The 20,948-nt window shown below is 40.0% G+C and overlaps 1 protein-coding gene across 1 annotated transcript in view; it reads left to right on the top strand.

Annotated features, from left to right (window-relative positions):
• SLC38A6 (solute carrier family 38 member 6) overlaps window positions 1–18,558 on the top strand; it is a 38,189-nt gene extending 19,631 nt beyond the window's left edge. Inside the window, exons 7-16 of the mRNA XM_054635511.2 lie at window positions 2,519–2,601; window positions 3,072–3,130; window positions 7,711–7,776; window positions 7,975–8,028; window positions 9,547–9,626; window positions 10,288–10,388; window positions 12,349–12,473; window positions 13,346–13,490; window positions 13,611–13,705; window positions 14,786–18,558. Of these exons, the coding sequence (XP_054491486.2) occupies window positions 2,519–2,601; window positions 3,072–3,130; window positions 7,711–7,776; window positions 7,975–8,028; window positions 9,547–9,626; window positions 10,288–10,388; window positions 12,349–12,473; window positions 13,346–13,490; window positions 13,611–13,705; window positions 14,786–14,866 (889 nt within the window). The 3' untranslated portion in view covers window positions 14,867–18,558. The remainder of the gene's footprint in view (window positions 1–2,518; window positions 2,602–3,071; window positions 3,131–7,710; window positions 7,777–7,974; window positions 8,029–9,546; window positions 9,627–10,287; window positions 10,389–12,348; window positions 12,474–13,345; window positions 13,491–13,610; window positions 13,706–14,785) is intronic.
• The last annotated feature ends 2,390 nt before the right edge of the window (window positions 18,559–20,948 follow it).

The raw sequence follows: 20,948 nt of genomic DNA, 5'->3' as shown, positions 1-20,948 counted from the left end.
GTAGGAAATTGTTCAACAAAAATAGGTAATCAAATACCAAGCCTGAGAAGCAATTTATTTATTCAAAGGGCATAAATATGGAATAGTTTGAGTCACTTTTTTACCTGGACCACTTGTTTCCAGATGGGATTGCACAACTGTTCTGTGTTTGTTAAGTCATTACAGCATTTGATACGCTTTCATTTGGTGCAGAATTTATCTTAACTGGAGTTGGGATGTATCAGAAATGTCAGTTAAACTATCTGTGAAAGTATTTTATATGCATAAACCCTCCTGAGCTGTACATTTGGGAAAGCCATTTAAAGAATGATCTGTGCATTAAATTGTTTTTATAGGTAGAGGTTAGCAGGTGTGCATGTGTTTGAGAGGCTCAGAGCCAGTCTAACACATCCTCATATCTTTTCAAAAAACAAAACCATACAGTATGAACACTTACTAACATTGATGAGTGGAGATGTTTCTGTGTGCATAACAAGAATTCCACATAGTTTTGATGACATGAACATAGTTTCAGATGAGGATTATGTTAAAAAGTTGTAATATGTGAGCCCTCTGTTAACATTTAATGACCCTGTCAGAGGATGTGATTGATGCAATTAAGTTGTCTTGCTTGTGTGTTGTATAATTGATATGAACTGAGAGTAAGATCCTAATTTAGAACATATGAATATCTTGTTCTGTTGAATTCAGGAATGAAATTAAAGCGATTTATAAATGTCTGCTTTTAGTTAAAATAAGGGGGAGGGAGGAGAAACATCTGCATGCCAAAGCTTTTTCAGCAGAGTCAAGGATTTATATTCTGTATTTCATATTTTGAATGCTTTTATCATGTAGGATTAAACTTACAGATTAGATTGATTTTAAAGGCACTATCAAAACATTTATTCTGCCTTTGGAAAATAAGTGTATTTTTACATCAGTACTTTGAGGAGAAAATGGACACATTTTCCAATAACCAGCCCACTATGGACTTTTTTGAGCTCTTTTTGGTCTTTTTAAGTACAAGAATTGGTATTCCAGAATGAAGCCGTATAGAAAATTACTTTTTTTCCTTCATTTCCTCACTGCTGTTTTCCTCTCTGTCGTCCCCCCCCCTCACCCCCCAATGGTTCTTCATTTACCATAAAGTAACCAAAATAATTTTCTGTCTGTTCTGCTGAGCTTGTGAACCTCAGTGGCAGCTGTGGGTTTGGAATCAGGAGATTTCAACTGAGGTCCCACATTTCCACATAGTGCATAATCCTAGTGTTCTCTGCCATGATGCTGATCCTCCTCATCTGAGCATCCACCAGACTGGAAAGAAAGAAAATGTTTAAAAATACATGAATGGTAAATAATAAAATGAAGAATAAATGCTACAGCAAGAAGCTGATTTTGGCAAAGTTGCTTCTTCACTGTAGCAGTAGCAGACAGAGCTAATAATACACTTTTTGAAGAATGATGTGTTTTGACTCATTTTTAATACAGACATTGTCAGCTAATGATTGCTTTGGGTTTGATACAGTGAACATGCTGTCAAACTTGAAATTTCTCTGTTCATTTACATTACATCTTCTTTCCAAACAAGTGACTCAAGTGGCTGTCCATGCTGTACAGCAGTAGTTAATATACCTGTATGATAATTCTTCTTTAACACAGGTGTTATGGTACTTCCCTCATGATAATTTGAGGTGCTGCCTGTTTATTAGGTGCTAACCATATCCTGGACTAAATAAACTGGAAGGTCAAAAGTCAAGGTGTTTATAGGTGGTAAAGTTGGAGGCTGATGTGCAAGATGTTTATCAGTACAGGATATGGTTATTGCCAAGTGAGGGCAGGGAACCTCAAAATGTTTCTGTTACTTAACAACTTATCCCTCTGTGCTTTCCTCACTTCAGAGATGGGATTTTGATGCTTCAAATAGATTTTAAATGTGTGAGGACTTAATGTGCCTCTACAATGCTTTTTGAATATGTGTGGTTTTATGTATAAACATTCTACCAGATTTCATCAGCATAATTTTTATCCCTTCTGTCCTTTACATCTTTCATGGGTGTATGCAAGGAAGGGAAGCTCAGCAGTGAGTGGGAATTGATGTTGCTGTTTCTTCAGGTGTGTGAATGTGCAGCTCATTGTAACCCAGCTTTAGACACACACTGTGCTGTGTAAATACTTCTGCTGGAAATCTGTAGAGTATGAAATACTCTTCCCTCTGACCATGCTGTGAATCAAGGCAGGGATTTGCATTTTGTGCTAATGAGAATTATTAATTGGCACACATCAGCCCCCTGATCCATGCAGACACTTGCCTGTGGAACATTGCTTGCAGGGCTGCTTTCTTACAGAATGAAGATTATCTGGGAGCTCTGTTTTATATCAGTGTTGAAACTAGGAGTACAAATTCATGTAAATAGCATGTAAGACAGGAAATTATTTTTTCTTGTCCTAGTGGTTGCTTTGTCTAAGAGCACAGTTCTAAGTTAAACATATTTTTAGGACTCTTGAGCTTTGCATCAAACCTAAATCAATTTTCCAACAGGTCTTGGTACCTCGATGGGAGACTGCTGCTGCTGCTTACTTCAGTCTGCATTATTTTTCCTCTTGCCCTTCTTCCTAAAATTGGTGAGTAATTAAAGGAGAGAAGAGAATATTATTCTACTTTAGTAGCAATTACAGTTGAAGACTTTAAAACCTTAATGGGTTATTTATTTATTTAAACTGGCAGGGGGCTGCTGGTGGTGGTGATTACTTAAGTTGTTGTAGTGTGTTCTGCCTTCCAGCCCTGCCTAGTTAACCTATTACTTGGGTTGCAGTAGTATTTTGTCTGCAATACTAAAATAAAATCTTTACAGCAGAACATTAAAGAGCTGCATTTACTTACAGCATGCCATTAGTGGTGAGCCAGTTCTAATTCTGCCCTACAAAACTACATAAATGATCTGTGACAGGCAGTTGGAATGTTGTTATTCTGAGTCCTAAGCCCCAGATACCAAGCACTGTAATAGAAAACATGCCTAAAATGTAAAGCTTTAGCTGTACATTAGGATCACTTTCCTTATAAATTCTCTTTTATTTTTACTGTTATTTTACAGGCTTTCTTGGCTACACAAGTAGTTTATCATTTTTCTTTACGGTGTACTTTACTCTTGTGGTAAGTTAATCTCTGCACAGCTTCTTTTTTTTTCCCCCTTATTGTTTGAATGTTTTCATAAGCCTGTTTTGAAATTAATTGTCTTCCCCTCCCCCTTAATTTTTTATGTGAAATTTAGAATTTTCTTCAGGTTCAGTATGTGCTTGCTTGGACAGATTACATTTGTTTTGCTGAGGCTGGGAAATGTGTATGAACTTCCAAGCATGTGAAAATAGTTAAAATAATTATATTTTGGGCTGGTAAATATAACAATTCTTTTTTTTTTTTTCTTTTTGCTGATGGTGCAGCAAAGGGAGCTGGCACATACATTTTTGTTTCCCTACTAGCAGAGGAATGGAATTCTGTTTTCTTAACTTCTAACTATTACTTACTGCAACTAGTACAGCAGAAAATTTAATATACTCCAAAATAAATTAAATTTACATGTATAATGGAGTGACAGAGTTCAGAAAAAGGCAAAGAAAACTAGAACTTCATTAAGGCAGTTTACAAGATTCATTAATACGTCAATGACCTTATTCTCCTCTCCAGCTGAAAGGAAAAGTTCTTTTCTCTGAGCCATATGGGGGTTTTTGACCCTGATGTTCACCCTCTCAAGGCCCCTGTGAGGTAGATGTTTCCAAATATCAAAAGTGAGACCTGCTAGGCAGATCTAAGAGAGAAAATGTGCCTTTAAGTTGCACTTTTTTTTCTTTTTAAAGGGAAAAAGTGTGTTAATGCACATGTGTAATATGTGGTACAACTGAGCAACTCTCACTCTGTCATCTATTTCATCTATTTGAATCTTATTTGGGAGCCTGGCAAAAATGTTCCCCCTCTGCCCTGTCATTCTGGCTTGCATTGACTTGCATTTAATACCTGTTTTACAAAGGGATAAACAGAGTTGAAGGCAAGTTGAACAAACATGCCATCCAGGAGACCAAGGCAATCCATTAGGAACTGAACCATGTGATAAAACCAAACTTCAAAGCTGTCAAAACATCTCCCTAGGGTATCCCTGGAGAGCTGCAGTGTTTGTAGGACCTTGGGAAGTATTCTTCCTAAGCTGAATATTGAGAAGCAGCCACAGCCTCTCCAGAGTTAATGGAAATTCATTTGTAATATTTATAAATTACCTTAACTTTTGACCTCTCTCCTAAAATTTATCTTTAAAAGAAAAAAAAATGGGAAAAAAAGTAAGAAAAAGCACTAAGTATAATGCTGACACAGGCCTTTGGTTTGAAGCAAGTTGCAAGGGTTTTAAAACCAGCTCAGCTCCTGGATTTCAAAGGGAATGTCTATGGATCTCTGAGGAGAGCTGTTGTAACGGGTGGATGCATTTTAAAACAACTTCAGTCCCTGGAAAAGCAAATGTGTAAGCAAGAACTGTGTGCAGCCATGCCAGGCTGGGATGAGTTAAACTAGATTTTAGTTTGTGATTCTCTATCAAAAACGTGGGTACAAAGTGCTAAGGGAGGAGTACAGACTGCTGGATTTTTAATGAAATGTTAATGTTTGTGTGCTTACTCTTTCTTGTTAAATGGCAAAGCAGCAGCCACAGTAAATCTAGCTGAGGTCAAAATTTTTAAAGCCATTATGGATATTTCCAGAAAACCAATACTCCTGACAGAATATTCCCTGTGACTTGCTCAGGCCCTGAAAGTAAAGGCATTAAATGTGGTTTAGTTTTCATATCTAATTGCTTTGAAGTGGGTGATATGTGCTGTTGAAATGGTGTTTTAGTTTGCACACTGTTAATTTCTGTGTGGCAGATACGTTTTAATTTGTTCCAGAAGAGAACTGTGTTAGTCATATGGAAGTGATAGAATTATATTTTGCATATACAGTAATTCTGTGCCTTTTCAAGTGCACACCATCTGTTCAGCTTTTTGCCAGCAAGCCACAATTTTACTGCAGCCTGCAGAAAAGAGACATCCTGGTCAGTCTGGTCAGGGAGTGCTCTGAGCAAAGGGCTGGACACTCCTTTGTTCTGGGGCTCAAATGTCCTCTCTGTGCCTCAGTATCTCTTCCTTTAAAGCCAAAAAACTGCTTCTGGGCTTTACTTGCAAAAATATTGCAGACACTGAGATGAGCTGATCTAGGAGAAAAACAAGGATGTGTAACTATTAATTCAAAGCCAGATTCTGTGATGTCCTGAGCACTTTTGCTGCTCAGTTGTTAAATACTTCCCTGACTTGAATCCTCAGGGAAAAAAAAAATTGTGATTGTTAATTTTTTTTTTGGTTTTGCCTCCCCTCTTGCTGTGTATATTGGTGAAGTGTAAGACAGACTTGTATTTTTGTGTGTGTGTGGAGATAGCATTATTGGTAGCTTGTTTAGCAAAGGTGTTAATGATTGCTGATGGTGTTTGTCTAAATCTCTTGTTTGTGTTCCCAGAACAAAACATGTTGCAGATTGGGAACCTGCCACATGCAATGAGTGATGTTATGCACAGACAGCCCCTTTGCCCAGTGCTGTCAGTACTGCTGGAATAAAGGGATTCCTGTTTTCACTCTGCAGGATACAAAAAATCACTGAGGATATTAGAACACTTTGAGCCTCTAATTTTACTCTTTAGCAATGTGTCTGGTGTGGGCTTAAAATACCCTTTTTCCACTAGAATCTCTCTTGATTTTTAAGGTTTTTTCACTTAAAACCAAACATTTTTTATACTCAAAAGAATGTTTATATGAAATAGGCTTAAAGCTCTAGAGGAAGGTTGTGGTGCCTGCATGACTGCTCAGCGAACTGGGCTGTGCTGCCAGCTTAGAAATCCTTTCCTCTTGGGGAAACTCATTAGACTACAATTGGAAACCCAAATACATTTAAATAATTAAGCAAGTGGGCAAAAATAAAAAAAGATTTTTTTAAATGCACCTAGTACATTTTATTTTGTCTTCTTTTATTTCCACTTCAGTCTGGTCTTAATCTGTATTACATTTATTTTAGAGAAATGCTCCTCCAGCCTTTTAGGTTTGGCTTGTCTGGTCCTCCCTCTGCAATGTTTATATATATCTTTGCTCTTTAGCTTGCAGGAAGTCTTCCCCTCACCACTGCCAGGCACATTTTCCTTTCCCCAAGCCTTGCCCTTCAGTTCCATGCCCCTTCCCAGTGCCTGTTCCAGCTTTAGACTGGAGTGGGGGAGTTCCCACAAAGCTTGACTGCTTTGGAGCCTTCAAAGCCTTCCCCTCTTTGGGTGCCTTTAAATACAACCCAGGCTCAAGTTATATTTTAGTGTTTGGCCTTTGCAGGCTGCTGTTGAGCAGGCTCCCACCTAGTTCCATACCTCAGCTGAGTTGTTCTTGTGCAGTTTAAAATGTTCCTGTCACAGTGCACTCAGCCTGCTGTGTACCCACAGTTTGCTTTGCCCACATTTTGGCCAGAGGTAACATTTGTTTGCCTCCCCTGGCACTGGTGACAAGAGGGAGCATCTAATCCTCTGGGAAACACCACTTGGCAGCATGCAGGACACAGTTCCCTGAGCCAGAGGAGTTCCCTTGCATGTTATTCTTCTCCTGAATCTGAGTCTTTAATTAAGTTTTTAATGATTTGCTCTAGGCTTCAAAAGAATTATAACCTCTCCAGCCAGGCAACTACAATAGGAAATTAATTAGGGTGAGGAGAGCAATGCAACTATCATTTTAAACTGGGCTCCTGAAAAAGGAGGTAACATTTCTTAATTTCCCTTTGATTTTCAGCCCTGTTACTTGGCAGTCCCTAAACCAGCAGGGTGTAGCTGAAGGCCCAATGACATTCTGGGACAATAATTGCATTTATTGTTTTTCCTTTGCTTTCTAGTCCAAACCATATGTTTCTGCCTTTCAAGATGAGCCCTAGGCTCTGCTCTATCTCTCTTGAGGGCTCGTGTGCTGTGGGTGCAGGCTGGGCTCTAACACAGCAGCAATCCTGCCTGGGAGGCCCTTGCTGTGCAGCCCAGGGAGCAGGCCTGGGAGTCTGCTTGGATTCCAGCTTGTGGCAGAGCCCATTGCAGTGCCCTGTAGTATTCACATGCTTTTTGAACAGAGAGAAGCTGTGAGACAAGCAGAGAAGAAGGAAAACACAATTCTTGTCTCGCTTGCTGTGCTTGTGTTATGTTAAAGTAGAATGTAATATAGAGATAGTTTACCCAAAGTGAAGATGTTTTGTTCCCTTGGCCTGTCAGGGCCAAGAAGTGTGTGTGTGTGTCAGACTGTCATGAGAGAATGAGAGATGAGTGCAGTGGGAGCAGTTGTAAGCAAGAGTAAGTGCATAGCAAATTCAGTTTAAATACAATGTACATAGAATAGGATAAAATAGCCTTCTGATGATAAAGTCAAATGCATCATTCTCTGTGCCCTTTGATTTACAATAGTGCCCCACCTCCAGCTCCCTGGCCATGAGGCTGCCAGCTGTGCAGGGTGAGCAGCTGCATGGAATGGCACTGACAGGCTTTTCTGGCCACTCTCCTTCTGGTGGCCTGGCTGCCAGGCAGGCCTGGTGATTTACTGGGGGTGGAGCTCCCTGCTGGGTGTTCCAGCAGGCTGGTACTTCTGCTATGTGTATCCAAATTGAAAACTGATTTTTAGGATATCATTCATGCATGAAATATGCTGTCTCTGCAGGTTGTGATTAAAAAATGGTCCATTCCTTGTCCTCTCCCTCTGAGCAGTGCCATAGAGACTTTACAGGTAAAGTGCATGCTGGTTTGAAGTTCTAATTTTATTAGTAAACTGTAATGCTTTTTTTACATTAACACTTTCAGAATAGCTTGCAATTTAAATTCCTTCTTTTATTAATCATCACAGAATCTGAAAAGTTTCATGTCTGTGGTTTGGGCTTATTCTTTCATTATGCCTTTTTTTTTTTTTTGCATTTATGTTTTACAGGTTTCAAATTCTACTGGGGATTGTAAAGCAAAGCTCTTTCATCTTTCAAAAGAGGTAATCTCTATTAACAATACACAAACTTAAAGGGGGGTGGTGGTATTTAAAAAATTGGGGTTTAAACCTTACCCAGGGTAAGCTGTCCTTGTGTAAAACTCGTTATGGGCTGCTGAAATATTTTCTGTACCTGCTGCCAAGTGCTATCCAGTCTCACTTTTTTTTTTCTTTTTTTTTTTGTATGAAGGCTGATTGTCCAAGTTAGCATTTATGAAAATATTTTGGAAATATGACCAAAGAAGAAAGTATAACAGCTGAAGCAGTGGTCAGCCTCATCATGCAATCAGATCAAGCCCTCAGCTGAAAGTTGGTGCTGCTTGGCTGTGTGCTCTTAGTTCCTGGCAGGGTAGAGCAGCTTTCCTGAAATTAACCTTGGTGTTTTCTCACCTGAAGCTGATCCTTCAGGCCTGATGCAATCTTGTGCATCTCATTGGGTGCCAGCTCTGGTATTTGTTAATTAACATGGCATTTAAATCATGTAACCACCCATCAAGGCTTGCAGGAGAGGAGGTGTCATGTAGAGCCCTGGTCTCTGGGGAGTGAAGAGGAAGGGAAAAAGGTAAATCTGGGACAGCCCTGTAGTGAGATCTAGGAGGGATGTGGCTGCATCTCTCTGAAAAAACAAAAGTCCACCCTACCCTCCCAAGAAAAAAAACAAACTTGGGCAATGCAAACATCAGACAAATGTTGTCTGTAGATCAAAGAAGAAATGGTGCTTTTGACCAGAAACATCTAATGTGAGATTCTGGCCTTTTTTGCTTTGAAGAATCTTGGGACTCATCTCTCCTTCTTTTTTAAAATTAGCTTTATCAATAGAAAGTGGCATATCTTAACCAGCATGGGCCTGATTATTTCAGCACAAAAGTGTTTGTTACAGATTATTCTGCTTGGCAATTGCAGTAAGCTGTACTAGATGATTCATCTCTTTTATTACAAATTTTTGGAATGAGACACCACTAATTGTGTGGTTGCATCTTTAATTACATAACTGTCTTAAAAACTTCAGATGCCAAAGCATGTTATATTTCCTGTTAATATTTTCTGTTATATTTTATGTTTTATCCAAATTTTTCTGAAGGAGTAATCAAATAGTGAGGTCAGGGTGAAGGAATCAGTAATTTGACAGTTAGCCATGGATATTAGAATTTGGAAAAATTCTTAGAGAATTTCACAAGTGATACACTGGCTCTGGGACACATCCTGCCCTTTCTACATAAGTACTTGGCTTCAGTATAGTCAAAAAAGAAAATCTTCCAGTTTTGGCTTATAGGCAGCATGACTTCTCCTGATGATGAAACTGAGCTCTGTCCACTTGAACTGACATGACTTGAAAAGGTTGAATTTTTGTGGACTGATTAGAGACACCATTTGTGTCTTGTGGAGATTTATCTCAGAGCATTCATCTGGAAATATTTCCACTGACTTCCAACACTTGAACTGAATTCTGAGTTCATACAGATATTTTTCCAGCCAGCAGTAACAGCAAACAACTTACAAGATGTTTTCTTTCTCTTTCAGAGTGCTTATGCAATACCAACTATGGCCTTCTCTTTTCTGTGCCATACCTCAGTCTTGCCAATCTATTGTGAGCTCCAAAGGTAATGTATGAACAGATGCAATATTAAAATAGAATGATAACATTTTTTAATACTTTCCCTGAGTATTTTTTATTTTTAGGTCAGTGCAGAATTCACTGCAGAATAAGGAGCTTTCATGGTTTCAGGAAGTGTACAGTTTTAGTCTGTCCTGGCTTTTTCTCTCTTAGAGGAATGAAAAGTAGCAAATGTGGTTCCATCATCAGTGTCAGGATATTGTCCTGCTCTGGACAATCAGGAGGAAAAAAAGGTCATTTGCTAAGGTACTTTAATAGTCAACTTTTCTGGCTGTAACTGAATCTGCATTTGGCCATATCTGATCCAGTGATGGTTTTTACACAGATTCTGTTCCTGGCTCTGAACAGGTGCCAGCCTGGTAAATCCCAATTTTCATTTAAAAGAGACACTGGGAAGTCTAAATTCCAGACAAGATGGGGACAGTGTTAATTGTCTGCTTGAAAAGTGCCCTTTTAATTACCAGACTAAAAATACTTTAAAATCCCCTAAATATCAGTGACAGCACAGAGCTCAGCAAATCCTCAGTGGCCTTAAATTAGGCCAAAACTTCCTTATGAAATGCAAGGTACTGTATAGATTGTGCTGTGTGTAATCATCCCAAATACTGATAAAACAACACTGATTTCCTTTTCTTTCTCCATTTTAGTCCATCCAAAAGGAGAATGCAGAATGTAACTGTCACAGGAATTGGGCTGAGTTTCCTAATTTACTTCATATCTGCTCTCTTTGGGTACCTGACATTTTATGGTAAGTGTATTCTTCAGGTATTCCTTAGAACAAAAGTTAATGATAAAAGATAAATATCTTCTGCCGGGAATGCTTCAGGCATTAGTACACTGGAACCCTCAGATTTTAAACATTCAAAAGGATAGGCTTTGAGCTGGGTTTTCCAGCACATGGAAAACTTCTGGTTCCTGAGCCAGAAATGTGTTTGTTTGATACATTAACTGAACCAAGAAGAGCCCATTTGTTAGAAATGTTGTTGATATTTGATGAAGTTACTGTACCTTTTTATTATCAATCAGAAGAGTGGGTGGGGTATCACACTTGCTCTACCAAATTCTACACAAATTTTCATTTGCTGTAGAGTTTAGGTGACAGTGTGCTGCAGTACCAATTTAATTACTCTACATTTGGATTTCTAAATACTTCTGGGTACAGATTTTCAGTAGAGTTTAAACATAGATTATTTTTTTCTGTCTGGCATTCTTATACTTCAGAAAGATTTCAGACCCCTTATCTACACAGTGGCTTTTTTTAAAGGTCCATCACAGCCCTGGCAGAAGTAGGTGAGGGTCTATTTCATACAGCAGTGATAACACAACTGGTCTGTTGAATTTCCTTTACTTGCTGATTCTGTTGTAGTTTCAGACCAATGCTGTCACATAAATGCATAACAGTCATCCATGAGGATCCTTCTGATGTCTTCTGAAAACTCTTATTCACATGCTAATCTTCAATGATTGGAATGGATAAAAATTCTTACAGGAGACTGTAAGGCAGTAAATGAAAGTTCTGATGAGGATTTCCTCTCCTTTCAAGTGTTTCATAATTCTTGATCCTAGGGATCAGATGGTGTCTGACAAAGCACCAAGAATATTGGCTTTCAGCATCTAATAATTCCAGATTTTTAGGAACTTCTGTGTCTTTTACCCCTAAGTATAAGCATGTCTGAAAATATTCCCTAGATATCCAGAAACCTTAGAAAAGTTCTCTGGGGAGTCTTGAAGGCCCTGATGGCCTAGTGGCCACTGCTGCTATTTCCTGGCTGTCTCCATGAAGTTTGCTGGAGAATATAAATTGAAGTGCCACTCAGAAAGGTTCAGTAGGCAGTGCAGGGCATCTGTCCAGATGAAATCTTAACAAGAAGGGGAAAAAAAGAGGGGAAAAAAATAGTCCTGGAAGCCATCCCAGTTCCTGTTACCTTTACTGCCATGATTTCTTTGGGACCAGATCCTGTCTTCACCTCTCAGTCTGTTTCAGTGGGAATGCTTTGGGTTTTCTGCAGACTTGATTTCCTGTAGTAACTCTAAGACTCAGGAGCCTGAAATGCTGGAATCAAGAGTGGATGTCTGTAAGAGACTTGTTGTTTGTTTGGTTTGGTTTTTTCCCCTTGCAAGCTTCTTTTCACTTTTTGGTTGTCTTGTTTAATTAACTTACTTCTTTAAACAGAGAAAGTCTGTTCCCTGTTCCTAAAACACCAGTCTGAGAAAATGTAAAACATTTTATTTTAAATTGGAAACAAAAGAACAGTTCCCTCTTTGAAATGAGGCATGTTTCATCTCTCTGTGGTTCAGATGGTTTCTTCTGTTTTCTGTGAATTTGAAACTTCACAGAGTGACCAGACTTTGAAAATTTCAGTCTATTCTGAAGTCCAAAAAAGCAGAGTTAAGATTTAAAAAAAAAAAAAAAATCAGGGTAGCAGACTACTCTCAGTGCTCTGACTTTTGCTGTTTAAATTTCCTCTATTTTTTTAATGCTGTCTCCTTCACATTTGTGTCTTTTCTTTAGGCATCTTTGGCTTCAGCAGAGGCTCTGCCTGCCATTGCCTCCTGAAATTTTTAATTTCCCTGAAGATTTTGCCTCCTAGTGTATCAGTAATGCCAGTGTATCTGCTTCCCTCAAGCAGATGGATCCATTGGAATGTCACCTTAATTACCCTAGCTCTCCAGTGATTAACAAAGCAATTAATTTGTTTTGTTTTCAGACAAGGTGGACTCTGAGCTGCTGCAAGGTTACTCCAGGTACCTGCCCCACGATACCATCATCATGACTGTGAGAGCAGCCATTCTGTTTGCTGTGCTCCTGACAGTCCCTCTGATCCATTTCCCAGTGAGTATTCCTGGGAGCTCTGGAGCTGGCACTGAGCACTGGTCACTAATGTTTTGCAGACTGCAATTCTTGAGTCACATCTAGTCTTGTGTATCTTATTCACTTGTCAAGTAATTGATCAAAGACCACATATTTGCATGTGTTCCATGAAAGCTCCAAAATAACAACTAACCACTAAGCTAATTTGTGCTCTTGAGACAGATTTCAGATTAAAACTAGCCCACAGCATTGTTTTTAATTTAGAGAATTCAGAACTTCTAAAGTTTATTTAGTTTGATTTTTTTTCCTCTTAAATTGAGTTTTGCTGACTTGGTTTTTCCTTTCTACATGCACGCACCCACACACAAACACACTTGTACTTGAAACTCAATTTGATTGTAAATTAAAAACACATATAGACCTATTTCACCAAAAAACCCCCCTAGTTTAGCTTATCAATACTGTGGTAGAATTGAAAATTCATTCTTTTAGGACCAAAACAAGTTTTGCAGGCAAAACTCTGTGTATGGAAGCACTGTATAGATTATGTATCAGTTGACAACATGCTGACATTTGCTACCAGGCATTTTCAAAGAGACAAAGACCATCCCCCAGGCCTTCTTTTGTGCCTCCAAAACAGGGAGGGACCAGTCATTTCTTAAGACTAATGACCATGTGATAAATCTTGCTTTAATACAGTAATAAATCACATTCTACACTACAGAGAGATAAAGCATTAAACTGTTACTAATCTTCTGGCATTTTGATTTTTAAAATGTTCTTTCACATCTGGAATGATGCAATTCTTCAAGTTATGAAATTGAGGTAAGATCAAAAAATGTGTGTGCATATTTATGTATTTACCCACACAATGTTTGTCTTTTATTGTGTAGGCAAGGAAAGCTGTGTTGATGGTATTTTTCTCTCATCTTCCTGGGTCGTGGATTTGCCATATCCTTGTCACCTTAACACTGAATGCAGTTGTTGTTCTGTTTGCAATGTATGTGCCAGACATAAAAAATGTATTTGGAGTAGTTGGTAAGTTCTTGTGGTGGTTGGATTTCTTGGGTTTTATTTTAACTTCAAGAAATTCAGTATATGATTCTGCAGTGTACTTCAGTCTTCTATAAACAAAACCTTACTTTCTGTTTATTAAAGGTTCAACCACATCAACATGTTTGCTTTTTGTATATCCTGGACTATTTTATCTTAAACTTAACAGAGAGGACTTTATATCACCACAGAAACTTGGGGTATGTTTTCTGTTTTCTCATCTGCACTAATAATATTTAAACAGGCTCATTTTAAATGCATTTTAATACACAGTGGAGCACACAATCCGAGGGGCAAAGCTCTTGTTTTCATTGCAGCTCACAAAATCTCTTCGTATTTTATTTCATCCTTCCTGGTAGCTCTGGTCTGTCTGAAACTCCTTCTTCAGCAGAGTTTTTTGGCAAGCAGTGTGTCCATGTACTGGGCAATTGGTCTGATATGTGCTTTTCCCTATAGTTTTCAGATGTTGACTTCTTTTAATCCAGCTTCTGCTCAGTTTTTACCTGTTACTCTGTTGTCTGAGCAGTTGGGACAAAGCTAAACTGCATTTAAGTGGGACGGTTTTTGTGCTTGTTTTCTATAAAAGACTTTGCAAAAACATCTCTTTTTTTTTTTGTTCTCTTCCTTTTTGTTTGGTTTTTTTTCTCTCCTCTTTGTGGTTTCTCTTTTGTAGTAGTAGGTTAAGTTCTGGGCTGGAATTTGTGCAGGAGCCTGCTTTTTGCACTGTAACTGTCTGTCTTCATTTAATCACTGCTCAGCAGAGTGGCCAAAATGCTGACAAAATGTTTATACACAGTTTTTCTGCCATTCTTATGATTCATGGAGCTGGTCTTGTATTGACAAAACAGGGAATCTGAAAGAAAATCTAATAATGATGCCCTCTGACCATCTAAAGTCATGACTAGTTCCAGCAGATTTGGGAACCTGTTATAAATCAGCAATCTGCAGTCTCTTGAACTGTGGTTTTATCATCATCTGGCTAGTCAAAAATGTAAAAAAATCCATTGTAATTTTAATTGTATTTTGAGTAAAATACCAATCAGTTTCTCCATTTCTTTAGAGTTGTAAAGGGCAAATTATTTTTTGTGCAGCTGGATAGTGTGACTGCTCCAGGAGTTCCCAGGGAAACTATGCCAGGCTTGGTTTAGTTTCCCACTTAGCAGATTCTTTGTGTTTGAAGACTGAATAATTTGAAACATTACAGATTATTTCAAAAGACACTATTTGTACCTGTTCTTGTGGACTTTCATGGCATTAATTTTTGCTTTTTTTCTTCACAGGCATGTGCCTTGGTTATTTTTGGCATTTGTGTTGGCCTTCTCAGTTTGGTTCTAATCATTTTCAATTGGGTTGATCAATAAGAGCTATTGACCCTGTCTGATCTGAGCTCCAGGAGGACAGCAAGGAGCAGAGAGATGCCAACAGTGAGTGCTGCACATCCCAAAGGAACACTGACCAGAGCTGCCAAGGAAGAAGTAATGCTCTTTTCACCTCCATTACTGATGGTCCTTCTTTAATCTTCAGTCACTCTTCAGTTACTGGACAATTCATCTTTGCCTAAAATATGAGTTTTTGATGAGGTAATAAGGACAGGTAAAAAGGTCTTGAAAATTTCTGCAATGCAAAAATGGTTTAGGGCACATGGTGATCAAAACAGACACTTGAAATAACTTGTCCTTTCAAAACAAGGGGAACAGACATTACATCAGACTTTTTGTGCAGAATGTGATTTGTGCACCTAGGATAGTGCACATTGTCCCAATCCTTGAAAGATTCCTGTTGCTTGACTAATATCCAAAATTTCAGCCAGTTCACATTAAGAACTTGCTGATTCCAAGTGTTTACCCTAATTTATCCTAAGATGGATCCAGAGACCAACTGCCTTAGCTCAGTTTAATGGGCATGTCATGATAATATTTGTTAATTGTTTTTTAAAAAACAGTTTTTCTCTGTCAGCACACTTGAATCATCCTGATTAATTTTTAAATTAGCAGATTCTGCCCATCAAGCATAATAGCTTTTAGTAGCATTTCATTTTGGTGTTTTCATTTTGCAGTTAATAATAGACATTTTTCAATTAATATCTACTTTTGAGTAGTACTCAAAGTACCTCAGTATTCCTCCAAGTGAAAGACTCTCCTCTTTTCTCTCTTATACCCATTTTTACAAATCTTTCAGGTTTGAACTAAAGTGTTTGTATATTTTATGTTCTTTTGTGTTTCAGAGAAGATTTGGGCTTAAAAGATGACAATCTGCCTCTGTTTGGGAAAGGGAAAGTTTACTTTTATGGAACCCTAATTTTACCTCAGATGTCTGTGAACTTCCATGTAGTCTTTTCTAATTCCTTATTCTTTGGCCCCCTGAATGTGAATGTAATTTCCAACACCAGCTGGGCTTGGTTGGAAATGATATTGGGTACCCACAAGAAAAGTTCCTCATTTTAGTAGATTGAAAGCAGTGCCTGAGACCATGGGCAGGTTTTTAGCATTTCCTTCTCTCAGGTGGGATCTGATGGCCATAAAGTGACCTTATCTGCTCAGAGGTTTCATGCCCTAAGGAATCAAAAGCTGATAGATCCTGCCCTGTCTAAAGGGGAGGAACAGCAAATAGCAGAGCTGGAATCACCTTCTCTATTCCTTATTTTTCCTGCCAGCAGATCACTTGGCTCTCTCAGGGTCCAGGAGTTACTTTTCCATCATTTTTGATGGATGGCCTGAAGGCACCCAGGTGGTGCAGGTTAGTGCTGCTTCAGAAATCCTTTTTGCTTGGAAGTATCCTTCTCCCGAGGAGTTTAATATAAAAATAAATACATGTGGTGAGGCCGGGGAGCTAACTCAGAGATTTTGGTAGGATCCCAAAGAAAAAGATCCCTGGAAAGGACTGCAGTTCTTTTTCTAACAAAGTTTCTAGCAGAGGTTTCTTGAGTCCAGGTGAAGCCTGTAATAGTTTGGCAGTACCAGAAACAGCAAATCCACACTTGGCCAGGAGTTCCCAGCTCCTCCTGTGGCACTGGCAGTGGCTCCTGCCACATGTTTACCCAGCAGACAACCAAGGTGACCACAAGATATGACATTATCTGTCTAAAAAGTGAATTTGCCTTTATTCTTCCAATTCAAACTCCTGCTAACCAGGTGCAGCTGCCTTCCTGCCTGTGGCTGCCCTTTGATGGCTGAGTCTCATGGGCTTTGTTGCACTGCAGGGATGCAGATGCTGATGGAATCTCTGGCACTGTTGTAGAAAACTAAATATATACCTTGTAAAAGTGTACCTTGAGTCAGCACTGACAGCTGTACATCAGGAAGTGATTTTCTGTCTGACTGAACCAAACCTTCCTTGGAAAACAGGAGACCTTACATTGATGAGAATGAACTCAGGGATTTTTGTCAGATACTAGAATTTAGGGAGTGTATTTATTAGAAATTTTATGGAAATAGTTTCTCATTTATTATCTGCTCTTGTAGCATACTGTTGAGTAGTACTGGTAGATCATTACTGCAGTCACTTTTATTTTAAACTCTAGACAGTAATGCTTAAATCTGAATATTTAGATTATCTGTGAGGGGACAGAAAGTTGGCAAAGCTTTGCTGAGCTTTTGCTCTTCCCTCCTCTCCCTGAAAAAGCTGAGTCTCATGCACTGTACTGCTCTCTTGCCCTGGGGCAGTTTGGTTTGTGTGCATCATCTTGAAAATATGACTGAGAAAATACCTGAAATCCACTGTTAATTTTACAGGGGATTCCTTAGTGCTGCAGAAATCACTACAGTATTGTTTTAATCCTTGGGTATTATCCTAACTAGCCTGGCTGCTGACTGAGTGTCCTGAAAGGTGGACTTTGGAGTGATGAATTGCAGTGTGTGAAGTTGATGAGGATGAATGGAAGCAATTCACAGCTCTGCTGAGCTCTGTTAATACATTTTGGCTGCAGAAAGGAGAGCACAGGGGTTTACAGAATGCCTGATACCTTTCATCTGAAAAAGAACTAGAAATGCTGCTACTTCTGAGTTTCTGTAGTTCATAACTTAAAATATGGAGGAGCAGAAAAATAATTTCTGTTCCCAAATTTAGAAGATATGAGTGTTGTCCACAATGAAAAACCAGAGTAATTTATCCTTCTGACCTCCCACAGCTGTGCTGTGCATTGTGTCTTTCAAGGGTTTTTCTACAATTGTGCACTTCCATGAAGTTTTTGAGCAGAAGAGGCCTCCAGTGTGGAACTCTCAGTTCATTTAAATGCTGACAAATATTTTCTTCATTATTCTTGCATACAGATATTTTTTCTTCCAAATTTCCAGATTTATGAATTTCAGTGATTCTACTTTATTGCCTGTCATCAGCATTTTCCAACCTTCTTCACTGAAGACTTGACAGGAATGAATGAAGAGACCCACACAGCATTTCTGAACTCACTTGGAAAGGTTCCTTTTCCCCGGTTGAGCAGGAAGAACAATGTGAGAGATGAAAATTAATTGGTTGCCTTTGATTTATTTTCTCTTTTTCTCCTATTTCCATTCCTTGTCCATTTGGAGGCTGCTCAAGTTTCAGCTGGATTGTGGTAAGCTGGGTGTGAAGAATGGTTTTTGTAACCAGCATGGCAGGAAGGAGGCTGCTAAACAGCAGAGCTCAAAACTAGGATTATTGTGGAACTCCTTTCTTAGTTAGATTTAATTTAACACTTCACCTGAAATTGTTGTTTTCCAGTTGATTTTGGTGTTGAAAGCATTCATTGCAGCTGCTCTCCATACAAAGAAACCCTTGGACATGTTTACTCTTACTGCCAGTGGGAGAGAATTCTCAGTATTATAAAAGTGCTGTGCAATTCCTGCAGTTTGTGGTGGTGGTCTTGGTATTTGTGTGCTTCAGTAGTGTTCATCCAGCCATGCTTCCTGTGGAAATGGAATTCCCAAAAGAAATTATTAATGATCTGGATGTAGAAATTGCCCTGTGTATTGTACAACAGGTTTTCTGTTCTGAGTTCTCTTTGCCTCAGAGTCACTGTGGAACAGCCAGGGCATGTTCCAAAAAATGCAAAAAATAAAGAACAGTTTACACTCTACACAGCTGTGTGTGTGATCCCCACTCTGTTTTGCAGGTGATGTTCTGCAGCACATCCTGAAATGTTCCCAACTGCCCCTCCCAGGCCAATCTGCTTCCAGGGATGGATTTTACTCTTTGGACTGTGCTCTCCAGAACACCAGGATGCACAAAATGAGCAATGCAGTTACTGTCCTCCCAGGTATTGGTTCATGGACAGCAAACCTGCCTCTTCTGTGCTGATCTGGTCCCCCCTGTGAACAGGAGCCAGCAGAATTTATTTCAGAGGCTGGTGTTCTTTAAGAATCAGGAGATTGGAAGTTAACAAATGTAACTAATCTCAATGTCTCTTAGCTGGAAGTGAATGCATCTAACCCAAACTTACTGGTGGTTTAGCTACAACCGCTTGCCAGGTAGGAGCTTACCATGAACAGAACTGACCCACACATGTGCATGATTTTTAGAGCTTTTGAAAATGTCAGTTGTACTCAGGAAGTTCAAAAAAACAGAGTGGAAGCTTGTAGGGCTATCAAAATGCTTTCTCTTACAAGGATGAATTCAGTGTTTTTCAAAGTTTATTTCACAGCTCTGTGCCAGCACTGCCTCTGGGATGTGGGGAAAGGGTGAGCAGCTGGCCTGGCAGTGCATAATAGGGTGAAAAACTGCTCATGGACACCCTTGGGATGGGCCTTGTTGAGCAAGGTGAGGGTCAGTGATGGGGAAGAGGCCATTACCTTACTGAAGCATGGATGTGCTTTCTGGCTGTAAGTCCCAGTGCTCTCCAGTAGCTGTGTCCTGTGAGTGCAGCTCCCAGCACTTTGCAAGGTCCAGGGGAGTCCTGGGTATAAGCAAACATGGAAACCCCCTCATCATTGTGCTGCTGCCTTGATTCCAGAGCTGTAGGAAAGTTCACACATGTGGAAGTGAGTGCCAGCAGCTCTGTTCACTTAATGGTGTTTGCCCCAAGCAGAGCTGGCACCAAAGAGCACAAACCCCAGCATTTTCCATGCAGTGCAGGATGGAGCCCTGTGCTGCACTGCCTGTTTTGGTGCTGTGTGTCCTGGCTGTGCTCAGCCTTGCTCCTGCCCCAGCACCATCCCTGCTCATGACACCAGGCAGCTCCCAGCACCTGGTTTGAATTCTGAGCTCGTTTGCACATGAGGTCACACTTTTATTGTCAGCCCAGCCAAGGGCAGGATGGTTCATCTTGGGAAGGTTTGCACTGAGCTTTGACATTGCTGCCATCAATGCCTTCCCCAGCTGATTCACATTCCAGCTTTCAGGCAAGGTTTAGTTGAAGTCACCAGGTGTGTGTGATGGACAGGGAGGTTGGTGTGGTGGCTGAGCAGCCCAGGGTGCAGGATGACTTTTCTGGAGACAGGGTGGAAATTCCTGCTCCACACATCATGGAGCAAATCACAGATGTGGCCAAGGAGAGTTAATGAGCCCTGGAGGTTCAGGGCTGTTGTTCCAGTCTGTTGCCTTTCAGGAGCCCATCTCCCTGCTCCAGGGACTGAAGTGAGACAGGGTTCCTGGGAGCCCCTTCTCCCTGTCCTCCCAGGTAGCTCCACTTGATACTGGGATTTACACAGGGATGGAGAAAAGGTGTGGGATGTGGTTATGACAGCACAGAACCTGTTGGGCTGGAGTTGAGGGCCTTGAAAATCTCAGACCTTATTCTCACCTTCTGTCACACTTGGCTGTTTCACTGTTCTTTGGGCTGAAAGTGGGGCTTTAGGGTAGCATTTCTGGGTGTGTGCAGCTCGTGGCTGTGAATCTCCTGTAGGAAGGGTTAAAGAGCCTCTGTTTTACAGCTTCCTACAGGGCTGGCATTGGGACACTCTGGGACTCACTTTCAATGTTTCACTCCTGGTTTTGATGAACAGCTTCCCTTCTTGTTAAAGATGAGTGAATTCATGGGGTTTATTCACTTCTCAGCTCACATTTCTACAGTCCACTTCTCTTTTTCCCAATATAATAATCAATGTTTGATCCTTTGAGCCAAAGCAGTGAGCAGAATCAGCTGCACTGGGGCAAACTTCTGGAATATTCACCAGGATAGCACCTCCTCTTGGTGCATTCCAATTTCAGGAGTATTCACCAGGATAACACCTCCTCCTGGTGCATTCCAATTTCAGGGGTATTCACCAGGATAGCACCTCCTCTTGGTGCATTCCAATTTCAGGGGTATTCACCAGGATAGCACCTCCTCTTGGTGCATTCCAATTTCAGGGGTATTCACCAGGATAACACCTCCTCTTGGTGCATTCCAATTTCAGGAGTATTCACCAGGATAACACCTCCTCTTGGTGCATTCCAATTTCAGGAGTATTCACCAGGATAACACCTCCTCTTGGTGCATTCCACTTGCTGCTGTTGTGTGGTCACAGGAGGCTCCTCACCCTGAGCTTT

The sequence above is a fragment of the Agelaius phoeniceus genome, chromosome 6 (assembly GCF_051311805.1).
Source record: "Agelaius phoeniceus isolate bAgePho1 chromosome 6, bAgePho1.hap1, whole genome shotgun sequence".
Classification (NCBI taxonomy): domain Eukaryota; kingdom Metazoa; phylum Chordata; class Aves; order Passeriformes; family Icteridae; genus Agelaius; species Agelaius phoeniceus.
The sequence above is the reverse complement of the archived record's forward strand: the minus strand, read 5'-3'. Positions and strand labels throughout refer to the sequence as shown.